This window comes from Aulostomus chinensis, chromosome 23 (assembly GCF_037954235.1).
Source record: "Aulostomus chinensis isolate RoL2024-O1b breed Wild chromosome 23, RoL_Achi_v1.0, whole genome shotgun sequence".
In the NCBI taxonomy this organism is placed as follows: domain Eukaryota; kingdom Metazoa; phylum Chordata; class Actinopteri; order Syngnathiformes; family Aulostomidae; genus Aulostomus; species Aulostomus chinensis.
The window spans coordinates 13557092-13570868 of record NC_141342.1 but is presented as its reverse complement, the minus strand read 5'-3'; the positions used below and the strand labels follow the sequence as shown (position 1 = coordinate 13570868).

Genomic DNA, 13777 nt, shown 5'->3' with positions numbered 1-13777 from the left:
TCATAACCAGATATCGGTACCCATAAAACCTGGTTGGCTGTGTGTTTAAAGCACTACGGTCCCTTGTGAGCTGTAAAATAACTGCTGCCCGCTGAAGAATCAAGTTGAAGTAGGACTCTAACTCGCCCATAAATTATGATCCTGGTGTTTGGTTTGTTTTGCTCTTGGTGGAGGAGACACAAGACTGGTGGTGCCTCCCTCCTCCTCTTCTCCTTCCCTCCATCACACCTCCCTGGGGTGTGTCTGTGGCAGCGCCTCTCCTCTAGTCTCCCTGCTGTGTGTGTGTGGGTTTGTGTGTGTATACGTGTGTGAGTGCGTGTGTGCTGCTGCCGCCTCCTCCCTCTGCCTCCTGCATCTGCTGCAGAGCTTAGCCAACACGCATCTATGCCCTCTCTCTTGTTTTCCCTCTACCTTTCTCCTGCATTTTTTTTGGTGCTTTGCTGACAAGGGTGTCAGTGCACCTACAGGGGAGGAGGAGGAGGAGTGGGGGGGTTAGGAGATGGGCCAGCCACTAGTCGTCACTTTGGAGAACTGAGGACGGCGGTGAAGCGAAGGAGAGGAGAGCACCGGGTGGGATAGGAGCCGTGAAAGCAACACCTCTCACCGCGGATTGAGCAAGCAAGCCTCCCTTTCCTACCTTTCTTCCTTCCCCCGTCTCACCCTAGTCTGCAGCCTCCAAGAACAGCCGCCGCATCATTTTTTTCAACCAGCAGCCCCCCTCCTTCCCTCCCTCCCTCCTTTTTTTCTTCTCTCCATCTCCCTTTCTGCTGCTTGCACCACTGTGGGAATGCAGTGAAGGTAAACGAATCGAGGCGTCTCCCCCCCACCCCCCATCCCTCCTCTCTACACACCAATACCGGATCTATTATCCCAGTGACGGGGATGCAGACAAGACAGCTCTGGAGACACACGGCTGTCACTCTAGGACCCCGGAGCGGGGAGCTCCGCGTCAGGATCGGACCCAGTTGGATTTAGCTTGCTCCACAGGACACCGCCATCCCATCTCAAATCACATCAGATCACTTCTGCCTTGCTTGGTTTTAGAGGCTTTCACCAGCTTTCTCGCGTCTGGATTACCGACAGCTGGACGGACATGGAGAGCTGAGGGCGCAAACTTGAACATATCCGATAAAGACACCTGCGAGAGAATCGGTATCAAAGGTAATATCAAACTCAAATGGAACAACACATGGTTTGTATTTTAAGGACCTTATGCGGACGATAATCAAGTGGAAAGGGTGCCGCCGGGATTGTTGATCTACGCACGCACTCACGCACATGGATTTACAGCTCCAGTCTCTCCGCCGAGCGGATCGATATCCTTCTCCGCTCTTTTTTGCGTCGCGTTTTTTTTCTTTCCTTATAACAAGGGAGTGAAGCATCCTGGGATTTATCATCGCTTCGTTAACGCCGAACTACAGTGAGGCGCCCCCCCTCCACCAACTCCTCTCCCTCCCTCCCTCCTCCTCCTCCTCCTCCTCCTCACTCCCCCGCCTCGCTCTCTCACCTGTGTATAACCTGTGAGCTCGTGTATTAGTGTGTATAGATTGTGCGTCTGTGTGTTTGGTTTGTTGTCCGCCAGAGGGAGTGTATTGCTGGTGTGCGTGCGTGTGGGTGCGTGCGCGCGTGCGTTTGCGTGCGTGTGTATTTGAGTACTGTGCCGGCTTTTAATTAGTTGTACGTGACTGGGAGTGACTGAGTCTGATCTGCTGGTGGGTGCTCCTGTGGATTGTGTTCATGTTTTTGTGTTTGTGCATGCATTGGTAGATGCTTAAGATGCCCAGCGTTCCCTCTGCACCACATCCCTTTTCTTCTGTGTGCCCTTGTGTCACTTGGCCACCTGTTTGACCTCCCTATATACCCCAAGAGACCAAACGCTCCGGCAGGATGAGTGAGCGCTCTGGTGCAAGCACTCTAGCAGCCATGACGCTGGAGGAGCCAGGGGCTGAACAGGCATCTCCCCGAGCCCCAGGCCCTCTCCGCTGTGGCCCCTGTGCTGTGTGGCCTCGCCAGCAGACCTGGCTGTGTGCCGTGCCCCTGGTAATGGGCTTTGTGGGACTGGCACTCAGTCTCGTGTTGCTGAAATGGATTGTTGTGGGATCTGTCCAAGACTATGTCCCCACTGATTTAGTGGATCCTAAAGGTAGCATTGGACAGGACCCTATATTTCTCTCCAAACCCAGTGCCATGCCCAAGGGGCCCGACATTTCCACTGCTACCACTACTTCAGCTGCCTCTACCACAGCAATGGTGTCAACTACCACGCCACTAGCTGCAGATGGAACTGCCCCAGCTCCAAGAACTCGATCTGGGCCACCAGCAAACCACTCAGCCAATGGCAGTGCTGCTAATGGTGATGGCAACAGAGCCCCACACCTTCATAACCGTGTTGGCACGCGCATTAGCGGTACTGCGGTTACCACCTCCACCACCCGCGCAACCCGACTCACCCCACCACCCAGCGGTAAGGAGGTTACCCCTCGCAGCACCGTCAGAAAAGGAAGTAGCGTCGGTAATGGACGTAATGGACCTGCCAACTCTAAACCGGGACAGACCTCTGCGACCGTTGCCTCCACTGCACCCACCTCAACTACCAGTCCTGCAAAGACCACCGCCAAGGTGCAGGTGACCACTTTTCAACCGTCAGCCCCTGCAAAGCCCACGTCACGCTGGAATCACGGGCGCCAAGGAAAGGCCCCAGCTACACGCCCACACCACCGCTTCAGAACGCGTAAGTTGGGGGTTTATGGGTTTCATAAGAGCTTTTTGGCAAGTAACAAAGGTACGTCTATGTGGCAACCAACAAGCACATAGAGCTGGGTAAGAATTATGCATATATTTTGCTTTGTTATGCTTTAATATGACTCATGGTCTGAGAATATAAATGATTTCTTTTTTTATCCAAACAGAAGGTAGATATTCTACAGCTCAACATTAATCGTATTCATTAGCTCAGACATATATCAGGGGATATTCTCAGTATTTTCACCCCTCTCGTCTTTATCTTTCACTTGTGCATTAATCCGATATGAATCTTACCTCCAGAGGTGTTCTTTTCTTTTTCCTGCCCACTGACTTAGCCTAAATGATTGGCTCCGTCTAGCTGAGTTTGTTTTGTTTTGTCTACTGGTGTTGAGATCTTAGGGTTGGTTTTGTTGTGTGATGGTGTGCTATGACCAAGGACAGCATGTTTGTGTTATGAAAACAAATAATAAGAAGCAGTGAGGGGTCGAAGTGGGAGAAAGGTTAGCTCTCACCTCCTGTCTAGAGAAATCAGATATAGCAAGGCCACACACCCCATTTAGATGAGAGGATACTGTGATACTGAAGCAGAGTATTACAGATACAGCTTTGACACCGCAGGGAGAAACCGAGAGGATTGGGGAGGGTGGGGGGGGAGAAAAAAAAACATGGATATACGGATGAGATTAAGGTTGCAAAGGACAAGTGGGTATAGATGAGGTAGGAAATGAAGGAAAAAAAGAGGACGATAACTTTGAAAAATAAAACGGGAAGCTTGACAAAGAAGGCGAGCGAGGAGAGAAACGGCAGATGGAGTGAGCTAAGTGAGGGGAGGGCTTAAGGGAGAAAGGGGGTATATTGTGAAGAGGAGGAATGCTTCCTGATTATTCATTCCACAAGGAGTATGTTTTTAACATCACAAGGTGTTTTATTTCAGATGTGGAAGTGCAATTAATTATGAGTACTGTCTGTGTGTCTGATGGTTTTTCAACTCAAGGTGCTCTATTTTCTAACTAGTTTTGAGAAAAAAAAATATTTCTGTCTTGGGTTTATGATCTGTTTCTGTATACTGGCACGGTTCGGTAGATAACTAACTATTAATACACGGTTTTATAATAATTCCAACCCAAGGGAACGGTGGAGTCACTTCCATAACAGTAACATCAGTGAACTATTTGCTGTTTAGAGTGATTTAATGAATGATGGCAAAATTGTCTCAGATTTACAGAACATCACTCCTGTTCAACAAAGCTGATGATGCAGAGGTGAGACCATGGATGTAAAGACCTGGGTAGAGTGTGTGTGTGTGTGTGTGTGTGTGTGGGGGGGGGGGCTCTATACTCTATAGTCTATACTCCATACTCCACGCTCCAGTATGGAGGAAACAAGAGTAAGAGAAAAGAGCAAGCGTTCTTTCATCTGAGCCTTCTAACTTGTGGCTTAACCCTCTGTTAACTTGGATCTGGCTGAAAGGATTCAATCTTTCTTTCACCTTTTCTACAGTTTATAAATGTTGTTGCACCAAAAGAATCAAATCATGACAGTTCAACGAGTAATTTTGTGGGGATTGAGAGGCTAAAAATCCGTTGCAGCTTTCGCGGGGCAGGTTTATCAGAAAATGCCTTTTTGGGCCACTGTGCATCATGTCAGGGATTCCATATTTGTAGGCTAAACAAGATTTCGCCATTATGTAAAACTGCCCACGATATCTGGCGATCTTCCTGTATCCTCTTCTCATTATAATTCATTGAGTTTCAAAAAAAAATGAGACGCGATCAGACTCGGAATCAGTGGTTAAGTGTTGCGTTGGTCGTAAAAGATGACTACTCTCGTGACAAAGTGTTGGATTCTCCAGACTTTTCTCATTTTTGAAGGCACTTCCACTTTGTATTTCTCTACAAAATGTACAGCTACGACAAATCACCATTTTCCCGAGCTGCCAGCATCTCTACACATCTACATCCACACTACAGAGAATGCTAACAAAACACCCTCCTTGCTTGCAGTTATTTTTAATTTGATTACTGATGTTTCAAATAAATCATTTATATTCACTGGCAGTCTGTATCCCTTAGCCATCTTTTAGCCCAGGAGCTGGGCCATGACAGTATTCTCACGTCGTTATCGTTATGGACGGCCCTGACCCAGAGACAAGCGTGATCAACAAAAGCTGCATAGATTTATCAGTTTGTCTTCTCATTTATTCCCTAACAACTGAGAGGGCAATGACAAAAAATGAAAACTGATCGTGTGTTTGCACAGCTGTTCCGGATGACTTCATAGTATCCTATCATTTATCAGTCGGATGAGTCAATAACATCGATTCCACAGGCAAACAGTGATCAAATGACATCATTTTCTACTTTACCTCTGGGCCAAATATTCTTTCTATAGAGCTGGTTGCGCACTGGATATGAAGAAAGCCATGCAGATGATGGAATATCTTTATTTGCGATATTTAAAAAATGTTTTGACAGGTAGAACATTGGCTTTGGTCTGCTTGAATTAAGTGTATTTATAGTGACTATAAATGGATTTAAGTGGTGACAAAATGATCAAAAATACCTATAGAAACACAGAGTCAACGAAGAGCCTCCAGAGAGCTGACGACGCCAAACCTTTCTAGCACCTTCTGCGAACATCAGTGAGCATCTGCTCCTGCTGCAGTCAGTTAAAGGGCACTGCCTTCAAAAGCAGTAAAGCAACCTTCTCTTAATTGAAATTTTCATATATGTGAATTCCATAGAAGGCCGATCGCTTTTACCTCTGCCTACGTTCATGCACACTTTTGCTGACATTTTGGCCCTCCAGTGGAATCAGTATCACCATATTTATGAGCTCTTGGCAGGCAACAGGTGGCACTTTTATCTGAGATTCATTTATTAAAATTGGAATAAAACTCTTAACATTTCCTGAAAGAAAATCATCAAAATCCCATCCCTTTCTGCAGTGTAACAAAAATAAAAAATACAAAAAACATCACCGTGGAAGCTTTTAAAGCTTTGTGGGATGTGATGGTAGCAGCTGATGACGTCAATGACCGTGATTAAAAAGCTCCTTCAAAATATAGTAGTAATAGAGCCCCTTCGTCTGCGCCAGCTTGCTTCTCCTTGACAAAGAACAATTAACATCTTCTAATCAATGACAAATGTCATCTGAATTGCCAGATGCATGGCGTTCCCGTAGTAAGCAATGAATACACCGAGTTAATCAATGCCGTAATAGCAACAACGGCACACAACTTCAGAAACACACAATCATGCAAAGCGAGTGTTGTTAGCGGGAAAGTAGCATGTATGTCATGTCCAAAGCTGACACTCTCTGCATGAAAACACTCGTAATCACAGGGTTTTTTCTCCCATTTGAGGCTTAATGGTTCGATATCTGACACAATGAGATTTTGTTTGCAATAAATCTGTTTTGCTGAGGGTTTTTATTGAAACAGTCAATTCTCAGGGTCCAGGATCTCTGCATGAATGATTTGCTTTTCACTGATGACTGTAGGCTAATTGCTTCACGTATAAACAGACATCTGGGACTGAAATGAGATTTAATTTTTTTTTTTTTTTTTTTGTAGCCCATGGAGATATATTTGTGATTCTCTTGGAGTCAAGAGGTTTCATTGATCAATAAATTACAGGATTGGGCTTTTGGCATTTGAACAAAAATGTTTGTGTGTTCCAACAAGCAAAAAAAAAAAATGAAGAGAAGTCCTGTTCGATTGAATTAAAAAGCAGACATAATTGCGTTTTGCTGAGTTTTTAAGTGTTAAAGATGGCACAGATATTCTATATATTCCATTCATAAAACAGGCAGCATGGTGGTGCAGTGTTAAGCTCTGTATCTTCGCAGTAAAAGGGCTCCTAGTGAATGATTTTGAAATTCTAGACTCGGAAATATGTACTGATTGGTGCATGAATGGCAGCATTTTTATTGTACACAAAGTGAGACACTTTTGAAAAGCCTTTAGTGAGCGACACCAACATCTTGACTGGTTTGGTTTTGTTAGAAAGCCCAGAGGAACAGACTCAGTCAGAATCTCTCTTCCTCTTTTAATTTCTGACTAATCAGCACTAGAAAAAAGTTAGTTTCTCTTGTTAAAAGTCAACCTTTCTCTCCTGGTATTCATTTCTGTTAATTCTGCTGCGTAATAGGACTTACTGCAGTTTTCAAATCACAGGACGGCAGAGTATTTGTTAAAGCCTAATTGTGTCAAAATACCGCTTTTAATTGTACTTTGACGACCTGCCTACACCTCATATTCTTCAGAATTAAGAAAACGTCTTTGTTTGATACAGAATCCCACAAAAATAACTCCATTATCAGCGGAGCTTTCCAATTATGCGGTAAACACCAACATTCTCTTCGATCCCTTCAGTGATATTGCGTTATGATGTGCGATATTCGATTTTTTTTCAAAATTGTGCAGCCCTAACAGCTGATTTCTGTTTTTCTACACACACACACACACACACACACACACACACACACACACACACACACACACACAAAAGCTAATTCATTCAATAATTAAGATGTCAGTGCTATGAATGGATTTTTTTCAAGAGCCAATTGCAAGTGGAGACGTATTTTAATGCCAATTGTGAACAAACATAGCGTCCGGGATTTAGACCACGCCTCTCACCCGGTCTTAGCTCTCTGCAACGCTAACCCGGATATGAAGGATGAATGAATGAACGAATGATCGTAAAACACCTCATGAAACTATCTCGTGTAATCACTCGCAGTATTCATGAATGGTTTGAATGTACACTGCACTGGATTAAATCAGTTCTAGCAGTGTTCAAGCATATGACTACAATTTCATGCTTAGTGTTCATAGTGGACCCCTTTCAAGACTGAGCTAAATGGCTTTTTGTACTCGTATTGACACTGTTAATGTAACACTCGTTTTCACAGGATACTGCATTTATTCACCCACCCCTTGAAGTGTGTTTTATTTATTAACATAGCCTTCATATACAGCATTTATGTGCCATAACATCAACGGTTCAATATTCTTAATGGTAAAAATACAGCCCCTCCTGAAGCGAAGTTAGAGGAAAGCATTTGTAAAGCTGCAACACAGCACGCTTAAATGTCAAAGTACATAAAAAAATGGCTTTGTTAATGATTTAATGCTGTTTTTGTTTCTATACCCATGACAGAGTGATCACTTGCAATATGCCTTATGATGATGCAGAATGACAATATAAGAGGCATGATTATTTTATCATGGCTGATGATTTAAATGAATCCCTGTGCTATGGAGATAATGCCACGCCATGTTCTACCTTCTCCATTTGTGTTGCTCTCTCTCCCTCTCTCCAATCGTAACATCCACTATGTGGATGTTATAATTGTTCCCACCTCCCCACCCCTCGTAATATAATATTTCTTCAGATCACTGTCATGGGCGTATGGGTGGACATGGAGCAAAATAAAAAAAAACAAAACGAGCGCACTTGTGAACACAACGACAAGCACGGTAGCTTGTGTGTGCGCGCCTGCACGCGTGAATCTATCATCTGCTTCCTTGCATTTCATGCTTTTATGTACCATACTTCTGTCTCTTGATACTTTCCTCATTGGCTAACAAGTAGGGAAATAACAAGCAAATGAAGCAGTGCATAATGAATGCTTGTTGGGAAACCATGGGATGCAGGCTTGGCTCGGGGCCCATTCCACTCCGCTCAGTTGTAAGAAATCCTCCTTGGTGAAGTGTAGTTGTAATTCCATGCACCTCTCACTAAGCCTGATTCTAGACTTGTGAATGCTGTCTCGCATTAAATTTTTTTTTTTTTTTTTTTTGTCAAGCAATCTAAAGATCAGGTGTTCAGTGGTATTAATTGTATCCTTTATGGGTATGGTTGATTTTTAGTTAAGTGTGTAAGAGCCAGGATGGATAGGAAGTGACACAGCTATCAAGGCTGTTGTAAATCAACCGAGTGAAACAACGGCTATTAAATCAGAGCAGCTGTGCACTGAGGAAAAGATGAAAAAGTGTTGTTGCTGTTCTCCCTGTGGCTTTCATTTATCAGTTGGCTCCTCTGGCATGTTGGATGTGGAAGTTTTAATGCTCTTCCATCCCTACTTCTGTAATTGTGTTTCTTCATTTTGAAAAGAATTGTGGCATAATGTAAGAATTTAGCATAAACAGCTCGGTGACTTCTCGTAGCTTTTGTGCGTCAGTGTGGTGCCAAAAAAACACCAAAAAAAAAAAAAAAGTTAATTAAGCGGGTTCTCCTGTTACAGTGATTGGCTGTGAGGAAATCATTTTGTCAGTTTGAACACTGAAGTGGTGAGAAAATTATACATCAGACTAAATAACAGGCTAAAATCATGAAGTCAAAAGCCAGCCAGTTATTACGCCATAGTACTTTAGAAAAATACGAGAGAGCGACATGGACGGCTGGCTTCTGATTTCACCGGAAAAAATAAAAGAACACAAATTGATGTTGTTCCTGACACGCAAGCCTCTGATTTTTTTTTTCTCCTGACTATACATAAAGCCTGCACAAAGTACTACTGTAGGACCAGTGGAGCGTGTAAGGGGGATTAAAAACAAAGATAGAAATCCAGTTTGCCTCCCCCTCTCAGTCTCTCTCTCCAGGGAGGTCAGGCTCAGATTTGCCAGGCTGCCTCGGAGGCCCCCCTTGTCTCTCCTGAGACATGCTCTGCTTGTTTCGGTGAGGCTGGCCCAAGCATTGCCGCCTCCACGCAGTGTGTTTGTGAAGCTGCACTAACTTGTGGAGATCTTCGGGCAAAGCTTTTACACTCCAGTTTGTCTCATTTTTAGGCTCTGAGCTAAAAGGATTATTTAGCCCTGTCTTTATTTCTTGCATGGTCTCGCTGTGTGAGTTGCTGATCTACCAAAGTTGAAAAGATTTGTTGTAAGTCATACTTTCAAACAGTTGTTGGCTCTCAAGCGGGGATGTGGCTGTGTGTTGGCTGAGCAACCAAGAGTCCACACATTCTCCACGGTGACAGTAAAAGCAGTAATTGGAAAACTTTCCAAAATCTAAAATGTTCGACAAATGTGAAGTATGAACGTTTGTGCCACTTGCACCCCCCCCCAAAAAAAATCACTTCCAGATTTTGCCTTCAAAATAAAAGCAGCATTGCTTTATTTCATTGCAGTTTTGACAAAGTGTGCGATGATTCAATCGTCTTAGAAATTTTGAGCAGAACTCCCGCAATTCTGTTGCTAAGTTGTAGCTGAGCTAATGTAACTCCATCTCTCGTTTATCCTCTGCTGTTTTCCTACACCACTTACTTCCCCTCCTCAGTTTGGACTAATGGCATGTCGTCCCCCCCCCCCCCCCCCCCCCGCTACTGCACAAAATGGTTCTCCTGCTTGTTTTTCTATTACTCTCCTGTCATGTCTGCTCATGCAACTCCTTCGTCATGATATTGGTATCAATGAGAAATTAATAAGTAATTAATGTCTGAATGTAACTTGAGCTTGATTTTTTTTTTTTTAAACAGAAGATTAATCTTTAAAAGACTCTGACACCTCAAACCCGGATCATTTACATACCCAATAGCAACACACGTATTTCTGTCCCTGCTGGTTTTGCACATTTAAGTGCCTTTGAGCTTAATTGTGTTAAACTCATGCTGAGTTACCCTATAAAGTTTTTGCAAGAATTTAAGGACACCAGCATGGAAATTAGTCATATTCTAGCAAGAGGGGAAAGAAAGCAAAAAGAGAAGAAGAAAAAACTCGTGCCTTTAAACATGCTACAGTATATGTTTCTTTTGACGCTGTGTGCCAACGAAAGCTGTTTTTTCCCCCAATTAGCCAGACACATTCCTTAAAAAACATGAGCTAGCCTCAGAATATTTGCGTAGTTGAAATTCACCACACAAGAGGAAATTTGTGAATATATATATATATATATAATATACACACACACACATATATATTCATACAGTATGTGTATATATATATATATATATGCGCTTGTAAATTAATGAAACTGTTAGGTTTTGCAGTGTTGGCCCTGAACATCTCACTAGCAGAGACACTTGACACTGATGGGCACCAATTACAAAGCAGAATACATTAATGTATTCAATGGGGCAAGCCTGCAGACAAATTATCCAAGAGTGACAGCTGAGCGAATATGTGGAATTTGGTGGGAATTGACCCTACGCCCTTTCCATTGCAAGTGGCGTGCTCTACCCAGTGAACCTCACAGAATCAATAAAGTAGAAAGAAGAGGGAGAGAGAAAGCCCTCAAGAAAGACAGACTTGGAGGGGGGAGAGAGAGAGAGAGAGAGAGAGAGAGAGGGAGAGGGAGGGTGTTTTGGATACAGGGTGAAAAAAAAGAAGAATTTATTTGCAAGGAAGACTGTCAAAAATTATGAGAGCATGCTCCAGAAGCAGAGATCCAGCTGCAAGGTACAAGCCTACAAAAATCACAGTTGAGTGAATGAGCCTTGGCTAGACATTTCACATCTCTCAGACCATCCTTCTACCAGTTCTATTATTATCCCTCTCATTTTTATGCAGATTACCCTCAAGGTATTACCCATATTTGAATTTTACCTCCATCTTGTCACCAGAGTGTCTGCATGATATATCCTGTACAGACCTGAATCAGCAGGATATGTAAATCACTGGAGATTGTCAGTATTTAACTATACATTCACTAAAGAAGGGCCAAACCATTATTATGGGATTGATATGTAGGATTCATGTAGTGAGACTGGCAAGGTGAGGTTGGACTGTTGGATCGTGTTTATGTGGCTGTGAATGTACCTGTATGATGAAGATAAGAATTTATTTTGATGGTGGGGATTGGAATTTCTTATATGGAAGCAGTGGATAGACTGAAGGGATTAGAATTCAAGGAATTTCCTGACAGAATTTGCTGAAAACAGTGGTATAATGAGAGGCATGTTGCAACTGTTACTGGAGGTGTCCTGTGTATCTGCAAAGGTTTGATTTCTGCTTTGAATCAAGGTTCTGCTTTTTGTAGGAATGGAGTTGGTATATTGATGTGACGCGTGGGAATGGAAAGGTACCCTTTGATGACGAGGTTTGTAATGTAAACCTGGAAGACTGATGACAAACATATGACAAGCAATGAAAAGTAGGTTAAGTTCATCCTGAGGTGTATGGCAGGCGTATGCCAGGGCTGAAATGGCAAGGCTGTTAGGATGGTTTTTTTTGGAACGCCGCAGGTTGAGGTAAAAATGGAGAGACTTGGGAACTGACTTCAGCACCAAGGATCTAAATTATTTAAAGGAGAAGCCAGAAGGGTCATGGCAATGCTGATCATGGAGGGGAGTGGCTTGGGATTGGAGGTGAGGAAGGACAGAGGTTGAAGGATGATGCTGATGGATAATTCAAACGACAGAACAATGAGACAAGCTGGTGTTAATTGTATCTGGGGATGACAAGATAGGATGGGACTTGGGTTTCTCGGGTGGGAAGGCCGGATAAATGTACTGTATCAGGACGGGCAAGGGCTATTTAAGATTGTGGAGAGTGAATTAGGATTTTTTTGCCGGAATAAGAACTAGGGAGAGAGTGCATCCTGTTGCCAGGGTGATGTGTTTTCAGATCAACACCAATTCCAGAATCCAATCAACTGTTCCTCAACCTCAGTTCTATCATCACACCAAATTTCATCAAAATCCATCCACAGCACTTAGAGTTATCCTGCTAACAGACAGGCAAAAGCCAGTGATCACATTACTTCCTTGGCGGAACGAAAAATTGAAGAAATGTCATAAACTATGGCAACAGAACCTGCTGGCAGGGACGCTGGCACAGCAGGAAGTAAGAAAACACCAGCTTGAGACGGTTCGACCTAAATTGTTGGAAGTTATTGCAAACAATCCTGCTGTCCTGGTGGAGGATAGTATAGGATTAGTAGAAGAGGATTCTGTCTACCCCATGAGGAATCAGACTCTAAGCCAGTGGCAGGATGCTGGCTGATGGAGCAGTAGATGATTCCAGAGCGATGGGAGGTGGAATATTAACCATTGTGAAGAACCGGAGCAGTCACAGTAACTTTTCCTATACAAATCATACCATGCATAATGCTGTTTGAGTCAATAAGTAGAGAGCATTGGCAAATACATATGAACTAAGACTGCACGGTCTACCATGCAGCATTCCAGACTGAAGGCTTGCATTGCTGTTGCGTCCCGTCCTCCATCACACAAAGGGAAATTTGATCCTTGAGTCAAAGCTCTTACGTATCACTTCCTCTCATGCTGTGGATAGACAGAGTGCCCCCTCCTTCAGTTGAATTGGCAGGTTCTAACCGCAGTCATGACCCTAATCTTAACCTTCTACCATCTAAGGTATCCAGAACAAGCAGGGGGGTGCTAAAAAGGTCTTGGACCTTTTAGTACTTCCTTGAGGGACCACCTCTTTCCTTCTGTGTTGTTGCTCTTTACTGTTTATGACACATAAATTCTGCCTTCAAGTGCTAAGTCTGAAATTCATTATCCAATTTATACGAAAATTTATATCTACTTTGTCAAACTGATTGTCCATTATATTCCATCCGCTGTTTGTTGTGTCGCTGAAATGTTAGACTCTGCAGGCGACTTGCGTTGGCAGAAAAAGGGACTGACTGAGTCCATCTTAGGCCTTGTTAATGTCACCGTGTGATTTATGTAGACAAAATGTCCACTGGGAAGTAGCAGAGAGAAGAAGAGGTGTGTGTGTGGGAAGAAAAGGGGGTGTGCTGCGGTGTGGTCTAAAAGATTAATGTATGGAAAGGGAAACATGTGGAATGTGTGTTACCGGAAATTTAAATAATTGATGAAGCTGCCCATTTATAAAGTGCTTGAGATGTTCTATGCACGGGAGTCTAATGGCAAATACATGGTATAGGATATTACTGTACTGTGGTTGGCCTCAACAGTCTATCTTTCCGCTGCAGCAACAGTCACAAATGGCCTTAAGAAATCCCAGTACACAAAATCATTAAAACTTTGGATTCACATTTGGCTTCTTTTGCTCATCTCTTAATATGCCCCCCGCAGAGTTAATGGTTACTAATGTTTC

At 43.4% G+C, this 13777-nt stretch overlaps 1 protein-coding gene across 3 annotated transcripts in view; it reads left to right on the top strand.

Annotated features, from left to right (window-relative positions):
* The first annotated feature begins 349 nt into the window (after window positions 1-349).
* The window catches only part of nrg3b (neuregulin 3b), a 206106-nt gene continuing 192678 nt past the window's right edge, over window positions 350-13777 (top strand). For 2 of the 3 annotated variants that reach the window (XM_086195605.1, XM_086195604.1), the window contains exon 1: window positions 350-2731. In XM_086195605.1, the coding sequence (XP_086051731.1) occupies window positions 1888-2731 (844 nt within the window). In that variant the 5' untranslated portion in view covers window positions 350-1887. The remainder of the gene's footprint in view (window positions 2732-13777) is intronic. The other variant, XM_086195603.1, reaches the window with a different exon arrangement.